The sequence below is a fragment of the Dendrobates tinctorius genome, unplaced genomic scaffold, assembly GCF_039654945.1.
Source record: "Dendrobates tinctorius isolate UK_male_01 unplaced genomic scaffold, ASM3965494v1 ptg000276l, whole genome shotgun sequence".
Taxonomy (NCBI): domain Eukaryota; kingdom Metazoa; phylum Chordata; class Amphibia; order Anura; family Dendrobatidae; genus Dendrobates; species Dendrobates tinctorius.
Genome location: NW_027361943.1, coordinates 2,465,109 through 2,491,070, shown reverse-complemented (window position 1 = coordinate 2,491,070; position 25,962 = coordinate 2,465,109). Strand labels below are relative to the sequence as shown.

Here is a 25,962-nt window from a genome sequence, read left to right as displayed (position 1 = left end):
CAGTGACAGTATTCTCTGGTTTGGGTATTTTTTTTTACACATTCTAGGACCTGAAGAACACTAAAAAGAAGCTGCATGTATAAAATGTAATAAAAAAAGGAATAAAATATGCAGAAACTGCAATCCTTTTTACCATACTGGTATGAAACAAAAAACACAGTGATAGGACCGCTCTAAGAAGAAAAGGTCAACACCATTTGGTCCTAAAGAAAAACGGAAACGGGATACAAATAATTCACTGTTGTTTTTTTACTCTCCTCCCTAGTAGGAAGTTCTCTACATCTGCTGTGCATAGACCACCAACCATCCCCCTATAGTCACTGCTATGTTTCCTTTACTTTTTTTAAGTTAAGTACATAGGAAGTGGTTAATCGTCAGCGTAGAAACATTCCTTCACTAGTTCTTAAGAGTTCCTTGAAAAGATGGGTTTCTCCAGCTGCTTGTGGTCATTCTCCATCCCCATGTTGCTCCTAGCTTTGTGGGTCAGATCTCTAGCCACACAAGAGTATGATGGTATGTATGACTTTTAGTACTACATGTCACTGTCATCATGTTCTCAGTGTTTTCATACATGATATATGGGGCTTGATTTCTAAAAAAAAAAAAACATTTTGGCTACAAGATCATTCTGCTCATTAAATTGCTAGCTAGTCTTACACAGGACTGTGAAATCAGGTTTTCTTTTGCGCCTGAAGAGAGGAAATAATAGCTGCTTAGATGATACAGAATTGGAGCTACAGAAGTGATGTTGGATGAGACAAAGAAGCCGACACATATTGTAAAATGACATTATTAGCACACGTGACTTGTAGATGTATCCTAGTGCTTTTTGTTAACAACATTCTCTGTAGCTTCCTGTGTATCAATAGAGTAATCCAACGTTAGCCCGACATTTGGGACACAGCTGAGGGTGTTATATGTGACGGCCAAATCCTGTGACTATAAAAAAAAGAACAATAGTGTCAATAATTTTACAGAGAAAATGACCTTAGAAGTTGTATGTAAACTGCTCACATGTTAGAGGTGCAAATAGCTGGAACCACTGTAGAAATGGTTCAGTGGCACAGAATCAGCTGCTGCTTCTTCTTAGATCATTCACGCTACGGTGCAGCCATTATGATTCGCACCACAGAAGAAGAAAAAGCAAGAAATAAATGAGCGCTGCTGAGTGAAGAAAGGAGACTTGGATGTAGAATATTAGTTAATTTGGGACAATTTAAGCCAAAGACTGAAAAAAGTGTTGAAATGTATTTCTTCTCCTGTGGTAAAGGCCAGGTAACACGTATTATTCCAGTCACAAATTAGTATATAATTTATAGGCCACATTCACACGTTTAGTATTTGGTCAGTATTTTACATCAGTATTTGTAAGCCAAAACCAGGAGTGGAACAATCAGAGGAAAGGTATAATAGAAACACGTCACCACTTCTGTGTTTATCACAAACTTCTGGTTTTGGCTTACAGATACTGAGGTAAAAAACTGTAAAATATTGCCATATGAACATGGCCATAACGTGTGAGCTTGAAGCTAATGAGATACAATTCAAGATAATACACACATATATCTCATTTGTACTGAAGATTATATGATATACAGCTGAAATAATGATTTTGTTCAGAAGATTAGAAGTCATGACATAGTCCAATGAGTTAAAGGACTTGTCCCAAACCATAGTTTTCAAAGTATGTCTATCTAATTCAACAATCTAATCTCTTTTCTAATGTACTTCACCTACAAATTCCTTATTGTTCCCTCTCTACTCTAACTTCCTGTCTGCTTTCTTTTTTACTACCAAAGATGTTTCATTTGGTTATCCCAACATACACTGGGAATTCTAAAGCGGGATGTGATCAGGGGGCTGGGTTGTGGACCCTGCACCAGCTGCTGTCACCACCCTGAAATGAAGAGTCATCTGTGATATCCGTTCAGGGCCTGGGCTAGTCCCTGCTTTACTGAACATGTGCTGGTTGTCAATTCTGACACATGCTCAGCATGTACTCACATGTTACTTGGCTACATCCCTTAGAATGGGCACTGACATTGCGCACCTTCGTCAATTCGAAAGAGAAGGGTGAGCCAGCAAGAGAGTGCACATAGGAAAAGAGAGAATGCAGCAAGCAGGGAGAACAGAGACCAGACCAGCCCCCAAAACACACATCACTGATGACGTCCCGTTTCAGGACAGTGACATCCATTTCAGCCATGTTATCATTTATCCCAACAATAATGCATTAAATCTCTCCTATGCTAGTCCCAATACAACAAAATATCCCATGCCAGCAATCATGCTTCCTTCTTTTGCACATGATCAGCTCCTGGGATCTCTAAGCTTTTTCTCTGGTTTAACAACGCTACTGCATATAATACATTTTTCTGTGTCATACCCCATTACCTCCTAACGTGCAGCTTTCAAGTTTTCGCCATCTGCAGCCCAATCACATCTCTTTAGCAAGCCACCTAACCTGTCATTGGTATGCGGTACCAAAGATATGTGGTAACTGGCCATTTCTGCATTAGGGTGGTTTCACATTAGCGTTTAAGGCCGCAGCGTCGGCCTGTGCATGGCCGCCGCTAAGCCCCGCCCCCTGCCGCACCTCCACCGGTAGCTCTGCCTATGGGTGCATGACGCTGCATGCGTCCCCTATCTTTAGCACTGGGTCGCAGGCCATGCGCAGGTATGCTTTTGGCGGCGCATGCGTCCTTTTGACGGGTGCGCAGACCAGCACCAAACGCAACCTGTTGCAATTTGGTGCGCTCAGTGCACCGTCAAAAGGACGCATGCGCCGACAAACGCATACCTGCGCACGGCCTGTGTCCCCAGTGCTAAAGATAGGGGACGCAGGACGCATGCAGCGTCATGCGCCCATAGGCGGATCTACCGGCGGAGGCGGGGCTTAGCGGCGGCCATGCGCAGGCCGACGCTGCGGCCTTAAACGCTAATGTGAAACTACCCTTAGTAATTGTGCAAACTGCCTCTTCAGAAAGGAAGAGGACTAGAACGGTAGGGCCACCTTTTGGGGGTAGCAATCCTAAAGGTCAATATAATTATTATTATTATTATTATTACTATTATGCATTAATATAGCGCCATTTATTCCATGGTGCTTTTCATGTGAAAAGGGGAAATATAATAAATATAATGACCTTTATCATTGCTAATTCCAATAGGTGGCACTAGAGTTCCAGCCCTGAAGAGTTAATTTGCATCTTTAATTTCACCGAGAAGCATACAAGGCGTATAAGTCTCCTCACGCTGACATGCCGGGCCTTGCTTGTCACTCTTCACAGGGAAAAACCTTACCCCTTAAATCTCTGCATTAGTAACTGCACACATTTGAATGGAGCGAGGGAAAAGATGTTTGTGTATTTTAAAGTGCTGTGAATTGATGGAACTACAACGTTAGCTGTGGAAGTGCTCCGATACTCATTAGATTAAAGTTTCCCAAATGTGTCATTTTCACGAAAAGTAGCCTATCATCTGATGTCTACTGTGGCCCTATGACTCTCAACATCTGTCGGGGGAGATAAGGATTGGGTTTAATGGCCCTCATACGCGCTATGTCATCTAGCCACCAGGGCATTCTCACCAAGGTTGCCAACTTGACAGCTTATCAAAAAATCACGGCCTGGCAATATATTCTTATGGACACTTTGGAAAACCATAATAAATCATTATGATTATCAGTGATCCATGTCTACAGCCCATAATTGTGAAGCCATCCACTGCATTCACTGTAAACTGTAAAATGATTATATTTACAGTCATAATAATCTGCATAATTGTTTTTCAGCCTCAAAAAAATAATGGACACTTTAAACTTTTTTATGAACAGTGGAAAAAGTGCCTTATTTTTATGGCGTGTCCTGGAATTTCTGGACGGTTGGGAACCTTGCTTCTCACTGACCCCTAAAAGAATCTCGGAACAGAGAGAAGGATCAAACAGTTTCAATTTAAAAGTCCAATACTTTCTTTAATTGCAAGATAAGCGGACTCAGGTGTCTGGGAGTGACTGACTTCGCTCTCCCCATAGAGAACACATGAACGAGCTCAGTGATTATGGGGAAGATAGGAGATATAGCTATCAGTTTACATCTATGATAGATGTATAGGCACACTTTTTTTCTATTGAAGGCCCAATCCTTTTTTTTTCCTGGGACTACTAGAGGTGCCTGGCAGCAACTTTCTCTCCTCACTAAATACATATGAAAGATAAGGTATATGCTCCTGTGCATGATGGAGTTAGAAGATATCATTGTCAGCTGGCAGCTATCTCGTGTGTTATACCAGCTATAGGCTACACAACTGTGGTGGAATGACATGGCACTATATGACAACATGACATAGTATCATGCATCATATGCCACCTTCAAGTTCTAGCTTTTGGGCCGCCTATACATTGTACTGTCCATTAATTAATATATAGAAATATAGTACATAAACATGGTGACACATAGTTCCAAGAATATCATTTCAAGAGTTGTTCTGAAAACTAAGTTTGTCTCAATTGTATTACAGATTATTCTGAGGAAACAAACATTTCTTCTGATGAAGCAAATACATCGGAATCGATATCATGTCAACAACTACGTTCCTTCAGAGGAGTATTGAATAACACATTCTTGCAAATTTCCGCATCGGCGAAAGATCACCTGAAAAGTTCCATTACGGTTGTGCTCATACCTTCTGTCTACGCGGTTATATTTCTGGTGGGTCTTCCAGCCAATGGTCTTGCACTGTGGGTTTTAGCAACCAAAGTCAAAAAGATGACATCCACAGTGTTCTTTATGAATCTGGCAGTGGCAGACCTCTTGCTTATCCTGGTTCTTCCCTTTAAGATATTTTACTATTATTTGGGGAACAACTGGATTTTTGGCGAGCTGATGTGCAGGGCTGTGACAAGCTTCTTTTACGGGAACATGTATTGCTCGGCCTTGTTACTTATGAGTATCAGTGTTGACCGTTACCTTGCCGTGGTGCATCCTTTTTTCTCCAGAACATTCAGAAGCAGGATATTTGCAATCTGTCTATGTTCTACATGCTGGCTAATTGCCATGCTATCTACCATTCCTCTGGCCACCATGCAACAATCCTACCGGCTTCTGAACACAGAACTCACATTGTGTCATGATGCTCTTCCAAAGCAAGAAGTAGCAGAGTATCTGTTTTATTATTTCATGTCAGTCATTGTCTTGTGCTTTATTTTACCATTGGTAATTATTGTTTTTAGTTACATTGCTGTAATTCGAGAACTGATACTAAGTGGAGAGAAATACACCTATGCTGTAAAGCTGAGCGCATTGGTGATGTTCATAGTCATCATCTTCTTGACCCCAAGCAATGTGGTTCTTTTGATGCATTACTCAGAGCACTGTCTTCAAAGACACGGAGACCTTTATGCAATCTATATGGTTTGCTTGACTTTGAGCACTTTAAACAGTTGTGTTGATCCTTTTGTGTACTACTATGCTTCTGAAGAATTTAGAGACAAAATGAGGAACCAGTTTAGGAAAAAATCTGCAGTATCAGTAACTTCAGTAAAAACCTCTAAAGAGACTCTGCCAGCAAGTTACCCCAAATTTCGGTCTCATTCAGCTCTATGAGATTTCTTTCTGCAAATGAAAAACTTTTCGACAATAGCCAAAAATCACACAATGGCCTAAGCTGAACGTGCTGTTCCTTGTATAAAACACGCATGTTCTTGTATAAAACAGGACAAGAACAGAATGTTCATTTATCAGATATGCTTAGTGTTCCTGAGATCAATGATAGTACAGTCTTTTAAAACTGCTTGTCAAAACTACTTGTCACATTGCTTTTGTGTTCTAATAATTTTACTAGAATGTCATAAGTAAAAATTGAGACAGAGAAAGCTTGTTCTGATGAAGCAGCTTTTCTGGAGCAAACGGTGAACATATTCACATCGTAGGTATGAAGAAAGCCTTATGTGTACGACCCTCAAAAATATCAGACAGCTGAACTCACTGAATTCAGATGGACCTACCAATAGTCTGCAAGTAGATATCGCATATACTGTAAATCAATAGTGACCCCCCAGCAATCAAAAACATCTCATCAGTGCATAAATCAGGAGCTCTCTCCCTTAATCCAGAACACTATAAATAAAGGCACCAAGTCCACTTTTACATTTGCTTTTTTTTGCTATAGAATTTCTATTTGCATGTACAACAGTAAAAAGTTCTTAAGATATATCAAACACCATAGTCGCCCAGCATGACTGATGTTACAGCTTGTGATACTGCCATCATCCTAGCATGGGGAGACATGGCATGGGTGTGCTGATGCTTAAAGGGAATCTGTCACCAGGTTTTTGCTAACCCATCTGAGAGCAGCATGATACAGAAGCAGAGACCCTAATTCCAGAGATGTGTCACTCACTGAGCTGCATGCTGTCTTTTTGATAAAATCACTGTTTTATTTGTTGCAGCTCTAGCAATTCTCTGAATGCTGAGCTCTGATAACCCCGCCCACACCACTGATTGGCTGCTCTCTGCCTATATACAGTGTGGTGGGGCAGGGTTATACAGTGCTTATGAATATGGAGGACTACATGGCAGCAGGTTTACTAGTCCTTTAATCATAAGCTCAGTGATTTTATAAAATCTACAGTAAGCAGCCCAGTAAGTGACACATTGATGGAATCAGGGTCTCGTTCATCGACGAGTCATGGGTTTTTCACCCTCTTACCTAACGGAAGCTAGCTTCAAAGGGTTATTTTACATTCTTTAATGAAATTGAAGATTATATAAAAGCAGAGAAGAAACATAGCAAAGAGTTTGTAAACAATTTATTGTCATTTATGAAAAGATGTAAGTGTGAAGGCGCCAAGTAACGTGGCACTTATCAAATACAAAATAAAATCCATTTAATACACAGATCTACCATGAACAAACAGTACAAGCTTATACACGTCAGTCAGCAGCACGTTTGCTAACACTCTGCATCAGACCCGCTACTTACAGGTCACAGTAACACTAAAATAACATTGCTGCTGGACACTAGCAAATGCTTAGAATATATGTTCAGTGTATACTTAAAAATAAAAGAGTATCCAAGGGTTAATGCCTTTTTCTTGCCTAGTCCCTAAAACATCTTCAAAGTCTTAAACAAATACACCCACTTTGGCAAGAATGATAAAAAAAACAGTTTTTAACATTTCATTTATATACATGTATTAAGAAAGACAGTAAAATTATATATAATTTAACATACTATTTTATACATTAAGTTATCTGTTGGAAGTAGGGTAGCATATTAAACCTAGCAGTCATTCATGTTCCTAAGCGTCTCCCACCACTTGCCTAGACTGGCATTACATCTCCAAGGAAGAAATTCCCAAGGTTGCATTTAAGGCTTTGTTCACACTTGCACATGGTTTCAGGTTATAACAGAATCAGAACCTATTTCTGGATTACTTTGGCAGGTTCTATGGTGGCATTTGTTGTTTTGAAGGTAAAAATTGTGAGCACTTTTGTTGGGACTGCCAGGACTGCCAACCAATGCTCCAAATGGTAGTGTGAATAGAGCCTAAGACTAATGTAAGCAAACCAGGTCTTTGCACATGAGGGCCAGTATACAAAGACATTAGCGGAAACAAAACACATCAGACGCGTGATATTAATGACAATTGGTTAAGTGCCCCAAACAAGTCACTAGAAAATAACTAGTGATGAGCGAGTATTCTCTTTTCTCAGGTTTTCCCGAGCATGCTCGGGTGTCCTCCGAGTATTTTGGGGTTGCTCGGAGATTTAGATTTCGTCATCTCAGCTGCATGATTTGCGGCTGCTGGACAGCCTGTATACTTGTGGGGATTCCCTAACAAACAGGCATTCCTCACATGTATTCAGCCTGTGCAGCAGCCACAAATCATGCAGCGGCATCGACACAAACTAAATCTCCGAGCACGCCAAAATACTCGGAGGACACCCGAGCAACGAGTATACTCGCTCATCACTACCAAGCATGGGTCGCTGTACAAGACAGCACCCGCTTCTACCACTTTGGACCCGTGAATGGCGAATATTTGTTTAGTGTTACAATGCATCAAAAGCAGAAAAATGAACCTTTGTATATAGTCCTAAATAGCAATGGTTCTACCATTCGAGTTCTAATCTAGCAATCATGTATTCACTAGTGATGAGCGAACGTACTCAGATAAGGTGTTATCCGAACATGTTCTGGTGCTAACCGACTGTCTCCGGCGTGCTCGAATAATATGTTTGAGTCTCCGCGGCTGTTAGACAGCCGCAGCACATGAGGGGATTTTCTAACAAACAGCCAATCCCTGCATGTATTGTGGCTGTATAACAACCGCGGGGACTCGGGCATATTATTTGAGCACGCCGGAGACAGTCGGTTAGCCCGAGTGTGCTCCAATAGCACCTTATCCAAGCACGCGAGCTCACCACTAGTATTCACCCTTTTCATCTAAACCCTGCTTATGCTAATCTGCAGACGTAGGAGAGAGGACATATGTAGCCATGGAGGCATATTGATTTGCATGTCTCCTGTATACACAAAATAGCAGGATATTGTGGATTATTGCAGCCAAATGTGTATATAGAAACAAAGGTCTGTAAAATAGCTCACAACACCCTCCGTCAATGAGAGCTGAGAGTAAAGACAGAGTCCAAAAAGGGTCAGCCGTTTACATGTGTTTGTTGTGATTTTTAATGGGGCAAGAAGAAAAATAAAGAATGGTGTGTTTTTCATAGTAGAAACAGAGAGGTGGCACTTTTACCATTTTGTATTTGCAGAAGAAAGAATAACCAATAGCATCTATGCCACAATATTCATTGTTAGACATGGAATGGATAGAAAAAATGTACAGTGTCTATAGAAAGTGTTCACACTCTTTGGCCTTTTTCATGTAATAAGTACAAATATTATGTAATATTACTGAACCCTAATGGATCTAATTAGACTATAGCAATGCCAATAAACAAAAATAGACTTTACATTGACAACATTTTGTAACGATGCTTTCAGGTATCCTGAGATGAGAGGCTTGTGAAGAGAGAGCGTATAATACAGGTAGTAACAGAGAGAACAAAGCTGCTGAAGAGAGGAACACAGGAGAAAAAACGCATCAAAAACGCGCGCACGGAAAACGCGCAAAAAACACGTGGAAATAAAATGTGCGTTTTCTGGGAAGGTGTCCGGTTTTGAAGCAGAAATTTTCTGCATACGTGGGCACATTGCCTTAAGAATGCTGCCATTCAACTTCTATATTCTAATTTTAGACAATTTCTTGAAATTACTTAGCGCTATTACACAATACAAGATGGTGACAGTGGTGGCGATAGATTGTATGGGAACTGTGTCTTATTTCATTATGATGTTGGTTCTGGAGGAGAAGTAACCTTTTTCATTTTTAGTCAAATAAAAGAATAACTAAATGATGTAGGAAAATGCTAACACATAAAATCTATTGTATCCCCCTAAATACTCGTAGGCCTGGATTACCCCCATTGTTTTGTAAAGCAGTTTTATTATTTTTTCTGTGTAAACCTGGGAATAGATCCACAAAACAAGACACGCAGAAGGCGTCCTCCATTCAATTCTTTTCCATCTTATGGATAACATTAGACATCAAAATGCAAAGCACACACTGCCGGATAGGCCAGGAATGTGACGTTACAGATCTGTAACAGATGCATAGAATACACTCATGGTTTTCATATACATAAAAAAATAAGAAGTTAACCAAACAGATAAACGTAACAAAGACTGTGACGAGAAGAGAACACAAGTTTGCTAAAAGACAGGATTGGAAGTGTCTTGTCTCGGCAAGTGACTTAATTTCCTCTTGTAGTTCATGCACACAGTTGTCCCGATGAAGCTCTGATGGGTTTGCTGGAACACGTTACATTATTTGAAGGGAACATGTGATGGCGTTAGTGGAGTCAGCAGAGGTCTGCTTTTACCTCAAAGGATTCAGAGAAGGGAATTTTTATGGATTAAGCGTGCGCTGCCAGACCATCACTCCTCACAAGTTGTGCTTTATGCATTTAATTTCCAACGCGTTTCAAAGTTAAAAACTTCTTCCTCAACTTTGAAACGCGTTGGGAATTAAATGCATAAAGCACACAACTTGTGAGGAGTGATGGTCTGGCAGCGCACGCTTAATCCATAAAAATTCCCTTCTCTGAATCTGATGATTTATGGCCACGGCGTGGTCATTTGGATGTGCAGCAGGCTGACCTTGTTCCTTTATGTCTGACACTCTCCTACATAGGGTGAGTATAACAATTTGATTTACACTCTTATTTTCTCGGGTAAGACCCTATTGCGCTCTTTTTCTTTCAGTTTTTACTATTCTTTACCTCAAAGGAGGTACCTCAGAGGAGGTTTCTTGGTTGTTGGGTGTGGAGAATTTCAGGCCGTCTCACCTTCAAAATGTTCTACATTTGTTAAATCTCAATTATCGGGAAACTTTACACTTTAAGGCCACGTTCACACATTCAGTATTTGGTCAGTATTTTCCATCAGTATGTGTAAGCCAAAACCAGGAGTGGAACAATCAGAGGAAAAGTATAATAGAAACACGTCACCACTTCAGGATTCATCACCCACTCCTGGTTTTGGCTTACAGATACTGAGGTAAAATACTGACCAAATACTCAGTGTGTGCATGTGGCCTAAAAGAAACAAATGGAAAATAAGAAGTAAACTAAGCTGGTTAGGGGAAAAGAAATAGAATACCAAATAAGTTTTATAACCAGCTGGAAACTCCTGATACCACAAATTTTACGCAGTCCTCTATTGAACAAGATTCTCTTCAGATCTTCAGTTTCTAAATAAAATTAAAAAAAAGTTGACATGAAAACTAAGCATGTTGTAGAAAAGTAAGTAAAAAGAATAAGCAGCTTGATGTGCCGTGTTATATAGAAGATTCCAATGGAAATGTACAGTCATGGCCAAAAGTTTTGAGAATGACACAAATATTATATTTTCACATGATCTGCTGCCCTCTGGTTTTTATGTGTGTCTGTCAGATGTTTTTATCACATACAGAAATATAATTGCAATCATATTATGAGTAGCAAAAGGTTATATTGACAGTTAGAATGAGTTAATGCAGCAAGTCAATATTTGCAGTGTTGACCCTTCTTCTTCAGGACCTCAGCAATTCTCCCTGGCATGCTCTCAATCAACTTCTGGATCAAATCCTGACTGATAGCAGTCCATTCTTGCAAAATCAATGCTTTTATTTTGTCTGAATTTGAAGGTTTTTGTTTGTCCACCCGTCTCTTGATGATTGACCACAAGTTCTCAATGGGATTAAGATCTGGGGAGTTTCCAGGCCATGGTCCCAAAATCTCTATGTTTTGTTCCCTGAGCCATTCAGTTATCACCTTTGCTTTATGGCAAGGTGCTCCATCATGTTGAACAAGGCATCGTTGATCGCCAAACTTCTCTTCTGGGACGGTTGGGAGAAGTTGCTCTTGGAGGACATTCTGGTACCATTCTTTATTTATGGCTGTGTTTTTAGGCAAGACTGAGAGCCCATTCCCTTGGCTGAGAAGCCACCCCACACATGAATGGTTTCAGGATGCTTGACAGTTGGCATGAGACAAGACTGGTGGTAGCGCTCACCTGGTCTTCTCCAAATAAGCCGTTTTCCAGATGTCCCAAACAATCGAAAAGGGGATTCATCAGAGAAAATTACTTTACCCCAGTCCTCAGCATTCCACTCCCTGTACCTCTTGCAGAATATCAGTCTGTCCATGATGTTTTTTCTGGAGAGAAGTGGCTTCTTTGCTGCCCTCCTTGAGACCAGGCCTTGCTCCAAGAGTCTCCGCCTCACAGTGCGTGCAGATGCACTCACACCTGCCTGCTGCCATTCCTGAGCAAGCTCTGCACTGCTGGTAGCCCGATCCCGCAGCTGAAACACTTTTAAGAGACGGTCCTGGCGCTTGCTGGTCTTTCTTGGGCGCCCTGGAGCCTTTTTGGCAACAAGGGAACCTCTCTCCTTGAAGTTCTTGATGATGCGATAGATTGTTGACTGAGGTGCAATCTTTCTAGCTGCGATACTCTTCCCTGTTAGGCCATTTTTGTGCAGTGCAATGATGACTGCACGTGTTTCTTTATAGATAACCATGGTTAACAGAAGAGAAACAATGATGCCAAGCACCAGCCTCCTTTTAAAGTGTCCAGTGGTGTCATTCTTACTTAATCATGACAGATTGATCTCCAGCCCTGTCCTCATCAACACCCACACCTGTGTTAATGGAGCAATCACTGAAACGATGTTAGCTGGTCCTTTTAAGGCAGGGCTGCAATGATGTTGAAATGTGTTTTGGGGGATAAAGTTAATTTTCTAGGCAAATATTGACTTTGCAAGTAATTGCTGTTAAGTTGATCACTCTTTATAACATTCTTGAGTATATGCAAATTGCCATTAGAAAAAATGAAGCAGTAGGCTTTGTAAAAATTAATATTTGTGTCATTCTCTAAACTTTTGGCCATGACTGTATTGCTTATGTAAGGAGACTATTACTAGGTTGGAAGGTGTAGAGTATTGGACTGGATTATTATGGACCTGCCATTACCATTCTGTTATCGATGACGTATCCACTCTTCCTGTGTCCTCGGCCAAGTCAGAAGCTGTTGTGAGTTCCACGGCAAAGTCTATGCCATCTTCACTGTCAACGGCATATGGATCTGTATCATACTCATATGAATAATAGGAGTCTTCTGGCTGGTGTATAGGCATTTCTTCTTCTATGTGTATAAAATGTATAGTTAGTATCTGATTATTGCTATTGATTCTGCTTTCTAGTTCTTATATTCCAGATAACTATTTATGTTTCAGAATTGAATTTAGGTACCGTTCACATTGCATCTATGATGTGACTTTTATATATGCTATGTGTCCTGCATGTTAAATTGCTAAATTAATTTTTTACTAGAAGCGCAGATTTCCATACCATGGCAAAGCTGTCATAGAGAGTCCTTGTGGCGTATGTTTGGTTGTAGTCAATAGCGGACATACTGTATATAACTGTACCGGAATACTGTTGTCTGTATGAGACATGCGTTCTGGAGAAATTTTTAAAAGGGCAACCTGAAGTCAAGCCCCCACCCTGATGTAAGCATAAATTAATAATGATTCAACACTGCATTCATGTTATCCGTCACAACGCCTCTAATAACTCAGGATACAAGGTATTAGGAAGCTAAACAAGGTTTTCCAAACTAGGCAACCCTTTTAAATTCTGCAAAAAAATATTGATATGAAATTTATATGGGCCAATACCCTTACTGTTAATTTTTAGCAATGAAATAATTTATGTTAAGTAGTTATTATGCTGATATGGCTGATATCACATCACTGGTGTGGGTGTAAGCAAGATAAGTAATACCTTTGAATTGCTCATGCTAGAGGTGAATAGAGGGAAGTCATTCACTGTGTACTCAATTCAAGACTTTATCTCCACCCTATCACTAATGGACAATCATCAAAAACCAGAATTATCAACGTAATGGTAGCTCCTTTTAAAATATAAAAGTCCCCTCTATCAGTGTAACAGATGCTCCACCAGCTCCAGGTCACAGGTGCATCATGTCCATAACTGTTCCTCACCCTACAGGTGAGCTCTAGCTCAATTCCCAGTCTGTGCTTCTTTCCCTAAACACCCGATCCCATGGTCTGGGGATGAGATTGATTAAAGAATCTGATTAACTATATAAATTAATTTAGAGGGTCTGGTTTGGCAGAGAATGGGAGTATTTTCTTTAAATAGTCTGAATTTAAGGGTCTGCGTTCAGCACTGATTTAGGGACTAATCTGAGATCTCAATGGATTTCCAGGGACTAGTCTAGGGTCTGAATGTAATTAGGGTTCTGATGAATGAATAGCCAAATAATGACCAAACCAGCTAATTTTACCATGCCATGTTTTGCTACATTTCCTTGTCTCTATATCTCAATCCTGGCTCTGGTGGACTCATCCAGCTCAGCGCAGTTAATAGGTTTAATTTACAGGGTATGTTGGGTAAATAAAGAAGAACACGCTGAATGTTCCAATTCCACCTGAATTTTCATCCACCTTTGTTTTGCCTACTCAGCACAATATTTTCACTCCTGACAATTTTTACCTCATACGGAGAAGATATTGGATGATATGATTGTATTCTGGTTTATTGTATATTTGTATGGTTTCATTAAAGTGCAAAGACATTTTTAGCCAGGTTTGCTGTTCAGTGATGCACTGTGACTTTCACCATTAGTACCTGCTTTTTCTCGAGATGGCTCCTTTTCTGGCAATGGGACAGTGTACACTTCCTCTTCCGATGTAGTTTCATCTGTTGTGAACAATAGGACGAATATAGAGTTCATTCTCAAATCTGACAGATATGGCAAATCAAAGAAATACACAAAAAGTGGTTGCAGCAGAAAAAATAAGGGCATAGTATACCTAGACATTTTGCAGATGAAATACATTTAGCTATTACCTGGGATGCAATGCGACATTGGCCCACGCTCTATCCTGGTGTTATTCCTGCATGCAGTAACTTCCATCTGACATTGGTTCTGATAGAGGACACCATCAGACCCACACACTGGGTCACCATCATATCCACAGTCTCGGTAGCACATGCAACGTTCAAAATGTTCCTCTTCGGGGCACGGATATCCACTAGTACATGGACCAGTGGGAGTGAAACCTGTAATAATAATCATAGTCTGCTATTACTTGCAGCACAATACTCTATGTAAACTACAAGTATTTAGAACATGGGGGCTTTCCCAAGACGGTAAGATAAATAGTTTATCGATCACTGGGGGTAAGACCACTGGAATCTCCAGAGCCCCATGTGAATGGAGATGTTTGAGCATGTGCAACATGGAACCATTCATTGTCTGTAGGCTGCTGTAAAAAACAAAGTGCTGTGCAATCTGCAGCAGTCCCATAGACATACCTCCCAACTGTGATAGTTAGCAAAGAGGAAGACATAATGTGGGATGTGCTATGGTAATTTTATCTTCAGTCTCTACATAGAAGGCATAGGGAATCAGTGACCTGTCGGTTCCCCACTGTGCATTTCTGTCCAACTGTATTTGTGTCCTGAGGCCACAGATACAGATATAACCCCAAGTTCTCAAAACAGCAGGACAGATCCCCAAATTCAGGACTTTTTTTGATTAATCCGGGACAGTTGAGAGGTATACCTTAGACAATTAATTTAGCGTAGCTGTGTACACTCAATCTTCGCTCGAGTCAGACTATCTTAAGGGGGCTTTCTTGTTTCATAAAACCTTTGCCCCAGGTGCAGTATTGATTAAAAAAAACAAACAACTGCTTTACTCCCCTTTCATGATCCACAGCTGAGTCTCCACTGGAGACCGAACCCAGGGAGTGTGAAATTTAAAAAAAAAAAGAAAACTGTGCCTGTGAACAGGAGTTTTATGAAACTGGAAATTTCTTAAATTTTACTAGCTCAGCTCACTATCTAGGCACAAAACACCTTTAAGTGTAATATACTGTATGGTTTAATAACAAAAACACATCTATTTGGTTATGTGCCGACAATCAGTAAACGCTGCGGGTTGGACGCTGCATACTTGTGCAGCGTCTAACCCACAGCGTCCAGATGTTACAGCATAGTGAATGGGAAATCCCATCTCCAATTACGTGTCCACAGATGACCGTGACTTACCAGCAGAGAAGGACATGTGGTGCATCTCTGCAAGAGAATTATCATCAACAGAATGTATTGGACGCGGTGAATCCACACGGTTCATGGAACACATGTAGAATCACCTTTCTTCAGTAGACGGCAGTGCTTTGGACACAGTGGACATGTGCTGAATCCAAAGCGCTGCCACTTCTGGATTATGTGCACCAGGCCTTTCTCCCATTACTCTTCTAAGATCCACATAAATAAGTATCATGTAAGGTCATGAAGCATCATACCAGTCCACTGATTTGTAGAGCTCTCCACTTCATTGCACGTGGTACCATCGCACAGCTCTCGGGACAGTGGGCTGTTTTCGCTTGCATTGTAGAATCTGGTTGCTTCAAATGCTGTTGAAAGACAATGTACAACACCACATGCACATGTCATAATTTCTCTGATGTTACTAAAATAGTCAAGCTTACAACCTTTTTTTGAAAAAAAAAAATTGCATTAGACTCAGTATAAGTTTCGGTAAAGTAACAAATTACTGCTATCACATAAATCATCTCTCAAACATCTCTTAACCTGGCCATACTGTACATATAAGATTGTCAGCTGAATCCACTGATTATCTAATGTGTATGAAGGCCTTCAGACTTCCTCCATAAGATAATAATAGGAAGAACAGGGATGCCGACATACTCACTGCCCCGGCCGCTGGGCGTTGTCTCTGTTCCCTGCACAGCAAGATAATTGTGAAGTAAAGGGGGTTTTACACATAGTGATATCGCTATAACGTTACCGATTTTGTGACGTTATAGCGATATCGCTATGTGTGATACTTACCTCCGACCGGCTCCCCCGCTGTCCATCGCTGATCGCGCAAGAATGTCCGTCTCCATTTCTCGTAGTCAGCTTCCTGCTGTGACGACGAGCGACGCGTGGAGGCGGGCGGGAGGACGTCAGGATCGCTGTGTGTGAAAGGTGAGTATCTTGCGCTGCGTCGCTGCCTCATCGCTGTGAGATCTGCCTGTGTGACAGCTCACTAGCGATCATTTAGCGATGCACCAGCGATCCTGACCGGGTCGGATCGCTAGTGCATCGCTAAATGTAAAAGGGCCTTAAGTGTTTATAACAATGCTCATTCACAATTATTTTGTAATGTAAATGCCCCTTAAGTGATATCATTAGAGCTTGCTGTGGAAGTTCTCATTGGGCATGCCCAAAGCTCCTGTGCTCCACATGTGTATATATTAATGCTCGGAAGAGTAGAAGAAAAAACGTAGCACTCACCAGCAAAAATACTGTAAGATCCTTATTCACGTAAGTGCCATGGACAGCAAGTGGACAAGCAGGACTACTGGATCTTATTTTTTGCAGGTGAGCGCTATGTTTTTTCTTCTACTGTTCCTTGGATTTTGTTTGTTTTTCCTTAGGCTATGTGCACACGGTGCGGATTCTGCTGCGCATCCGCAGTGGATTTGGCCCTGTGGATCCGCAGCAGAACTGCAGGTGATGTACAGTACCATTCTAGCCTATGGAAAATTGAAACCGCTGTGCAGACGGTGCGGATTTGCCTGCGGTTTCAAATCCGCATAAAGAAGTGGATCTGCACCAGCCTGCATGTATCTCCATTCAATGTTAGCAAGCAGTGTGAATGGTAACCATATTATTCAACTTCTTTGCTATAATTCATCTGTTACACTGTTCTCAGGACTTAAGGGGGTTTTACACTAAGCAATATCGCTAGCAATATCGCTAAAACGTCACTGGTTTTGTGACGTTATAGCGATATTGCTAGCGATATCGCTATGTGTGATACTTACCTACGACCGGCTCCCCCGCTGGTTATCGCTGATCGCGCGAGAATGTCCGGCTCCATTTCTCGTCGGGCGCTTCCTGCTGAGACTTCCTGCTGTGACGTCCAGCGACGCGTGGAGGCGGGCGGGAGGACGTCTGGATCGCTGTGTGTGAATGGTAAGTATCGTGCGCTGCGTCGTTGCTGCATCGCTGTGAGATCTTTCTGTATGAAAGCTCACTAGCGATCATTTAGCGATGCACCAGTGATCCTGACGGGGTCGGATCGCTGGTTGGATCGCTGGTGCATCGCTAAATGTAAAAGGGCCTTTACTGCTGTATATCCATGGGGGGGAATCACTGGAGATGTTATCTCAGGAGAAGTGTTTTAGCATAGAGATGGAATCAGGACTGGCTCTTTGATCATCTTTTGCACACCAAGAGGTGCAGAGCAGCTGTTGCAAAATTATAACTAAGCAGCTCCCACAATCCCTTTCTCGGCCCTGTAGTGGGGTGTATAAATGTAGACTAACTCTAAGGGGCACGCACGTGAGGGGTCAGCACGCATTAAGCAAAGCATCGCATTAGCTAAGCATCTTGCAAGACAGTTACTCCATGACAGATAGTCAGGTAACCCACACTTTGCTGTCTTTTTAGCCATGTGCTTTATTTCTATCCTCCCGTGTCCCCTTGCCATCCACATTCACCGCCCCATCCCTCCCCCATCACCACTCATACACATTCTCACCTTCCTGAAAAACCTCAGTCCATCTTGCCCAAACACATTCAACAAAAAAACTGCTAACATTTCAAATAACTACCTGCTCTTTATGTTCTTACTCCTACTGATTTCAGGGGACATCTCCCCCAACCCTGGTCCACCATCCTCCAACCTCAACCCCTACCCTACCCCATATCAAAACCAAAATAATCTAATTAATATTACTTGCACTCCTTCATCTCCATCTTTCAATTGTGCCCTCTGGAATCCACGGTCTGTATGTAACAAGCTTCCTTTCCTGCATAACTACTTTCTGAACAACTCTCTTAATCTGTTGGCCCCCACTGAAACCTGGATTCAGGATTCTGACACTGTCTCTCCTGCTGCCATTTCCTATGGTGGCTTACAATTCACTCATTCCCCGAGACCCACAAACAGACTTGGTGGTGGAGTCGGCATACTCCTGTCCCCACAATTCAAGGTGATCCCCCCAGTTCCAGCACTCTCATTCCCTTCTTTTGAGGTCCATACCATCAGGCTCTTCCGTCCCCTCTCCCTCAGAGTAGCGGTCATATATCGGCCCCCAGGCTCACCCACCCACTTCCTTGACCACTTTTCAGCCTGGCTGCCGCACTTCATGTCCTCAGAACTACCAACTCTTATCCTGGGAGACTTCAACATCCCCATTAACAGACCTACTTCCACATCTGCATCCCAGCTTCTATCACTAACCACCTCTCTCGGCCTCTCACAGCTCTCAACCTCTGCGACACACAAACACGGTAACACCCTTGACCTGGTCTTTGTCCGGCTTTGCTCAATGTCCTACTTAAATAACTCACCGCTTCCCCTCTCTGACCACAACATTCTCTCCTTCACGCTCGCTCACAAATCCTCGCCCATCCCAGCACACTCCTACCTATCACACATTCAGAAATCTACTAGCCATTAACGCTCAAACACTTTCAGACTCCCTACAATCTTCCCTGTCCCCAGTCTCCTCTTTTTCCTGTCCTGATCTGGCTGTTCATCACTACAACAACACTCTTACAACCACCCTTGACCAGGTAGCGCCCCTCACCCTCAGAACCTCGAAACACAGAGTAAAACAACCCTGGCTCACATCGCAAACTCAATTTCTCCAAAGATGCTCTAGGAGTGCTGAACGCCGATGGAGAAAAACCACACACACCAGAAGACTTCATCCACTTCAAATTTATGCTAAGAACCTACAACTCTGCCCTTCACCTTGCCAAACAGACGTACTTCACCACCCTGATCTCCTCACTAGCCAACAATCCCAAGAAACTTTTTGACACCTTTTACTCCCTCCTCAGGCCAAAAGCACAAGCTCCTACCTCAGACATTTGTGCAAATGACCTGGCCTCCCATTTTATAGAGAAAATAGATAATATCCGTCAGGAAATCCGCTCCCAACCACCAAGTGCTGTGACTCACATCCCTTCCTTTATCTCCCCTGGCTCACTTTCCACATTTGATCCCATTACAGAAGAAGAAGTCTCCAGACTCCTCTCCTCTTCTCGCCCAACTACATGCACTACCGACCCCATTCCCTCACATCTCCTCCAGTCTCTCTCTCCAGTCATCACAACTCACTTAACTACAATCTTTAATCTCTCCCTCTCCTCAGGCATTTTCCCATCCTCCTTCAAACACTCTATCATTACTTCATTATTAAAGAAACCTGCTCTCGACGCATCCTGCACAAACTACAGACCAGTCTCCAATCTCCCCTTCATCTCTAAACTCTTGGAGCGCCTAGTCTACTGCCGCCTTACCCGTTACCTCTCCACTCACTCCCTCATAGACCCTTCACAGTCTGGCTTCCGACCCCTACATTCGACTGAAACTGCACTCATCAAAGTGACTAATGACCTTCTGACAGCAAAATGTACCGGTGAACACTCTCTGCTCATTCTTCTCGACCTTTCAGCAGCTTTCGACACTGTTGACCACTGTCTCCTACTCCATAGGCTCCAGTCACTAGGCATTAAGGACACTGCTCTCTCCTGGTTCTCTTCCTATCTCTCTGACCGCTCCTTCAGTGTTTTGTTCGCTGTCTCTACGTCATCTCCTCTTCCTCTCGCTGTTGGGGTACCTTGGCCCCCTTCTCGTCTCTCTCTACACGGCCCCAATAGGACAGACCATCAGCAGATTTGGCTTTCAGTACCATCTTTATGCTGATGATACACAAGTATATACGTCATCCCCCGACCTTACCCCCGCTGTACTACAGAACGCCAGTGACTGTCTGTCCGCAGGCTCCAACGTCATGTCTGCTCTCTATCTGAAACTTAACCTCTCAAAAACTGAACGTCTTCTGCTCCCACCATCTACTAACCTCCTTAAATCTGACATTTCCCTCTCCGTGGGTGGCACCATAATAACACCCGGCAGCAGGCACGCTGTGTTGGAGTTATGTTTGACACCAACCTCTCCTTCACACCCCATATACAATGTCTTGCCCGCTCTTGCCGCCTACACCTAAAGAACATCTCCAGAATTCACCCTTTTCTCACCATGGAAACAACAAAAACCCTCATTGTAGCATTGATCCACTCCTGCCTGGATTACTGTAACGCTCTATTAATTGGCCTCCCCGCTACTCAACTTTCCCCTCTCCAGTCCATACTTAATGCAGCAGCCAGGGTCATCTACCTGGCTAATCGGTACTCAGACGCGTCCGCTCTTCGCCAGTCCTTACATTGGCTGCCCATTCATTAAAGAGTCCAATTCAAAGTACTTGTTCTCACCCACAAAGCTCTCCACAGTGCAGCACCCCCCTACATCTCCTCCCTCATTTCTGTCTATCGGCCTAGCCGACCGCTGCGCTCTGCAAAAGACTTTCGACTAACCTCTGCACTAATCCGCACCTTCCACTCCCGACTCCAAGACTTTTCCCGCGCTGTGCCAATCCTCTGGAATGCTCTACCACAAGAAATTAGGACTATCCACACTTTGCACAGTTTTAGGCGCTCTCTCAAAACACATCTATTCAGAGCAGCCTATCACGGTCACTAATCAGTCATTTTATGTGCAAGTGTGAGTATGTAGCCCATTCACTATCTCTGTCCCCCACCTTCTCAAGATGGCTGGACCATCATTGTAAATACATCATTGTAAATACACACCTGTACTTTGTATCTCGCCCACCTCATTATAGATTGTAAGCTCTCACGAGCAGGGTCGTCTTATTTTGCTTTAATTATTGTATTGTTAACGTTGTTACTTATGACTTGTGTTTTGAAACTGTTAAACTGTAAAGCGCTGTGGAATATGTTGGCGCTGTATAAATAAAGATTATTATTATTATTATTATTATTAAAGAATTGACATGTCATTCTTTTCTGCGGATTCCGCTGCGGTTTGCCATCTCCTCCATTGTGGAGGTGAGAAACCGCAGGGCAAAACCGCCTGGTAATCCGCAGGTAAACCGCAGGTCTTTTGACCTGCGGATTGCGCAAAATCCGCCCGGAAAAATCCGCACCGTGTGCACATAGCCTTAATTACCAATACCAGCTATGCTTTGTGCGGTGTTCAGATTTATTTGGTTCCTTGTCTGTTAAGTGGTGATTTGTGTTCCCTAGTGCCGTTCGCCTGTTCTCTTTGCTTTGGAGATATATTAGTGCTCGCACTGTTCCCTTTACAGGTGCTCGTTGGATCGCTCATTCAGGCACAAGTCAATTACTGTTTTCAACATGAGACAGAATTATGATACAGGAATAAATGACTAGTTTTTACTGACTAGCACTATATTGTCACCACATAGACAGTGAATACCTGCAAGTTAGGGTCCTGGAAAACGAGAAACGCCTTACCGTGGTTTCCAGATACACATAAATTGTCCATTTTATGTGCTAAACTTTCTCAATTTTTCACATTTCTAATACAGTAATGCCATTCATTTTTTATATTTCATGTTTGCATGTTATGACGCTACAGAGTGCTTCCTATTTTGTTTGAGTGAATATCTACAGTGATACAGATCAATCAGAAGAGGTGGAAGCAGGAGAAGAGGGCTTTTAGCTTGGATCTTGGGGAAGGGTGCTGAAAAACAATTATTATTTTGGGGGGTAATGCACAATGTGGTGGGCAGCTGCACTAGGAGGAGTATGGTGTGCACTGAACAGAGCCCTGAAACAGCGCAGAGGAATCTAGAGGTGTAATCTAAACTCAGAAATGAAACTTATGACATGCCTGATCCCTGATTCATTAGGATGTAAATTAGCAGGTCAAGGGGAGTGGGGGCTCAGACAACAAAGAGGACAAAGTAAAGCGACATTTTTTTACATTCCACAGATTTTTGGTGTCAGTGGAAAACCCCTTTAAGTTTCAGTTCCTTATGTTTTTGTGTTTAGGTCGGGATAAGCGGCTCCTAGAGGTGCGTGGTAGCAGCCTACTCAGATTACTGTTGGCCTATAAACATTTTTCCTGGCTATAGACTGGCTGTAAGCAGATTTCTCCTAGATGATCACATTGATTTGTGTGTGGGAACAAGTACACACAGGTAGCAAAATATAATGATGCCACTTACTTGGCTCGTAGTAATCATAGATTTTCACAGGAACTGGGGACGTTTTTCCAACAATATATTCCCTGAATGCCTGCATCTGCACACAGGTCATACATTGACTTGGTATCTGGAGGAAAAAGACATCACAATACTTTAAAAGTTGAATAATGTATTTTTTTCATGCATGGTGAGTGTGATGTGCTGCAGGTTATGGATGTTGGACTTTGTATCTAAAAAAAAGTTACTTTTCTCACCTCGTCAAAATAAAACAGTACTTTTCTTCCTTCCACTTCATAGCGTTTGAGTCCTATCTGTTTATTCAAGAGCAGCTGAAATGTAAAAATAAGTGGGTAAACATTTGAAATACCACCCAAATAAGGCCAGAGTCACACTAGATTGACTTTCTATTTGTCTGTTGCTAAAACCGGACTAGACAAATGGATTTGTTGAAAAAAAAAATGGATGTATTACATAACTCATATAAACAGCCGCAGAATGACCCTATTGATCATTATTATTTTTCACATTTATTCTGTTTGTCGTTTCTGGAAGGGCAAACTTTGTGTACATCATCGTTAGCAAAGAGATGCTAATACATCAATGGAAAATATAACTGCCCCTAATGCAAATGTGTTGTGTCTAGTCTAAGAGACCTCATAAGGCAGAAATGGAAATGACAAAGTTCCCTGCCATATCGATAATAAACTGGTATCAACATCATCCACGGATGTATCTATGTTTACTTCTGTGGGTTCACGTGTTGGGATTTTCAGCCTTAGGAAACCATAGAAATGTAAAATAAACTCTTATTATGGATACGGTATATCATAGTCGTCTTTGGTGTGTGATGGTGAAAGTATGCTCAGAAACATTGAAGACATTCTTCCACTAGGAGGTTCCTGTTGGAAAATATGACAATTAGTCATCCTCATCTTACATGTTCTGGAGGATGGGTGAGTGCTTGGGGGATGAGACCTTTATAACATGTCATATAGGTCATATAGAGAAACTCATTGTCAGATCCTTGTATTGTACAGAATATACAGTGGGGAAAAAAAGTATTTAGTCAGTCAGCAATAGTGCAAGTTCCACCACTTAAAAAGATGAAAGGCGTCTGTAATTTACATCATAGGTAGACCTCAACTATGGGAGACAAACTGAGAAAAAAAAATCCAGAAAATCACATTGTCTGTTTTTTTTTCATTTTATTTGCATATTATGGTGGAAAATAAGTATTTGGTCAGAAACAAGCAATCAAGATTTCTGGCTCTCGCAGACCTGTAACTTCTTCTTTAAGAGTCTCCTCTTTCCTCCACTCATTACCTGTAGTAATGGCACCTGTTTAAACTTGTTATCAGTATAAAAAGACACCTGTGCACACCCTCAAACAGTCTGACTCCAAACTCCACTATGGTGAAGACCAAAGAGCTGTCAAAGGACACAAGAAACAAAATTGTAGCCCTGCACCAGGCTGGTAAGACTGAATCTGCAATAGCCAACCAGCTTGGAGTGAAGAAATCAACTGTGGGAGCAATAATTAGAAAATGGAAGACATACAAGACCACTGATAATCTCCCTCGATCTGGTGCTCCACGCAAAATCCCACCCCGTGGGGTCAGAATGATCACAAGAACGGTGAACAAAAATCCCAGAACCACGCGGGGGGACCTAGTGAATGAACTGCAGAGAGCTGGGACCAATGTAACAAGGCCTACCATAAGTAACACACTACGCCACCATGGACTCAGATCCTGCAGTGCCAGACGTGTCCCACTGCTTAAGCCTGTACATGTCCGGGCCCGTCTGAAGTTTGCTAGAGAGCATTTGGATGATCCAGAGGAGTTTTGGGAGAATGTCCTATGGTCTGATGAAACCAAACTGGAACTGTTTGGTAGAAACACAACTTGTCGTGTTTGGAGGAAAAAGAATACTGAGTTGCATCCATCAAACACCATACCTACTATAAAGCATGGTGGTGGAAACATCATGCTTTGGGGCTGTTTCACTGCAAAGGGGCCAGGACGACTGATCCGGGTACATGAAAGAATGAATGGGGCCATGTATCGTGAGATTTTGAGTGCAAACCTCCTTCCATCAGCAAGGGCACTGAAGATGAAACGTGGCTGGGTCTTTCAACATGACAATGATCCAAAGCACACCGCCAGGGCAACGAAGGAGTGGCTTCGTAAGAAGCATTTCAAGGTCCTGGAGTGGCCTAGCCAGTCTCCAGATCTCAACCCTATAGAAAACCTTTGGAGGGAGTTGAAAGTCCGTGTTGCCAAGCGAAAAGCCAAAAACATCACTGCTCTAGAGGAGATCTGCATGGAGGAATGGGCCAACATACCAACAACAGTGTGTGGCAACCTTGTGAAGACTTACAGAAAACGTTTGACCTCTGTCATTGCCAACAAAGGATATATCACAAAGTATTGAGATTAAATTTTGTTTCTGACCAAATACTTATTTTCCACCATAATATGCAAATAAAATGAAAAAAAAACAGACAATGTGATTTTCTGGATTTTTTTTTCTCTGTTTGTCTCCCATAGTTGAGGTCTACCTATGATGTAAATTACAGACGCCTCTCATCTTTTTAAGTGGTAGAACTTGCACTATTGCTGACTGACTAAATACTTTTTTTCCCCACTGTATGTCCACGTGGCTGCCCTAACCAATCATGGATCTAATTTGCAAAACGTTTCTGTATTTATTTCTTTTATTTTTACAGTTTTTGGTGTATTTTTTAATTATTTCAATTTTTTTAAGCACTGTATCTTTTTTTTTTGTATATTAAATCCAAAATTTTAAGTGAGCCTGTCACTAGGTTTTACCATTATAAACTAAATCCACCACCTTTATCTGTTCTGTTACTGCAGTCTATCAACTTATATCTTAGACCTGAACTTCCCCAGCATATGTAAAAAAATAACATATACTTCTGGCATACGGCATGATCAGTGGAATAGGAGGTTTTCTTTTCTCTGCGCCTCTTTTATTTGCAGAATCGCCGTCCTCCTGGCTTGATTGATGTGGATGACACATCATAGACGAGGCACCAAGAAAAGAAAAAAGGTGCTTGTTGGACCAGACTGTGCCATATGCCAGAAGTATATGATGTATTTTTTGGGATATGCAAGGGGAGTTCAGGGAGTTCAGGGAGTACAGGTCGATAGACTGCAGTAATAGAGCAGATTTAGTTTATTGGAAAACTTACCAAAAATTTCCTTTTAATAAGTTTGTTTTTTGCTGCTCTAAATGTACCC

General features: G+C 42.0%; 2 protein-coding genes across 2 annotated transcripts in view; one reads left to right on the top strand and one right to left on the bottom strand.

Moving 5' to 3' along the window:
• The first annotated feature begins 391 nt into the window (after positions 1-391).
• On the top strand, positions 392-5,872 carry F2RL3 (F2R like thrombin or trypsin receptor 3). The gene is made up of 2 exons (XM_073559840.1): positions 392-513; positions 4,519-5,872. Exons 1-2 carry the CDS (start codon positions 423-425, stop codon positions 5,601-5,603), a joined length of 1,176 nt encoding a protein of 391 aa, XP_073415941.1. The 5' UTR covers positions 392-422; the 3' UTR covers positions 5,604-5,872.
• Positions 5,873-10,124: 4,252 nt separating this feature from the next.
• Positions 10,125-25,962, bottom strand: part of CPAMD8 (C3 and PZP like alpha-2-macroglobulin domain containing 8) — a 357,262-nt gene continuing 341,424 nt past the window's right edge. The window contains exons 37-43 of the mRNA XM_073559839.1: positions 22,954-23,028; positions 22,721-22,826; positions 15,944-16,054; positions 14,481-14,693; positions 14,259-14,330; positions 12,576-12,747; positions 10,125-10,816 (exon numbers count right to left, since the gene is read on the bottom strand). Coding sequence (XP_073415940.1) covers position 10,816; positions 12,576-12,747; positions 14,259-14,330; positions 14,481-14,693; positions 15,944-16,054; positions 22,721-22,826; positions 22,954-23,028 — 750 coding nt within the window. The 3' untranslated portion in view covers positions 10,125-10,815. The remainder of the gene's footprint in view (positions 10,817-12,575; positions 12,748-14,258; positions 14,331-14,480; positions 14,694-15,943; positions 16,055-22,720; positions 22,827-22,953; positions 23,029-25,962) is intronic.

Coding starts and splice junctions, on each gene's coding strand:
- F2RL3 (XM_073559840.1), top strand. CDS start 423: ATGGGTTTCTCCAGCTGCTTGTGGTCATTCTCCATCCCCATGTTGCTC. Junction 514..4,518: donor AGCCACACAAGAGTATGATG/GTATGTATGACT, acceptor ATTGTATTACAG/ATTATTCTGAGGAAACAAAC.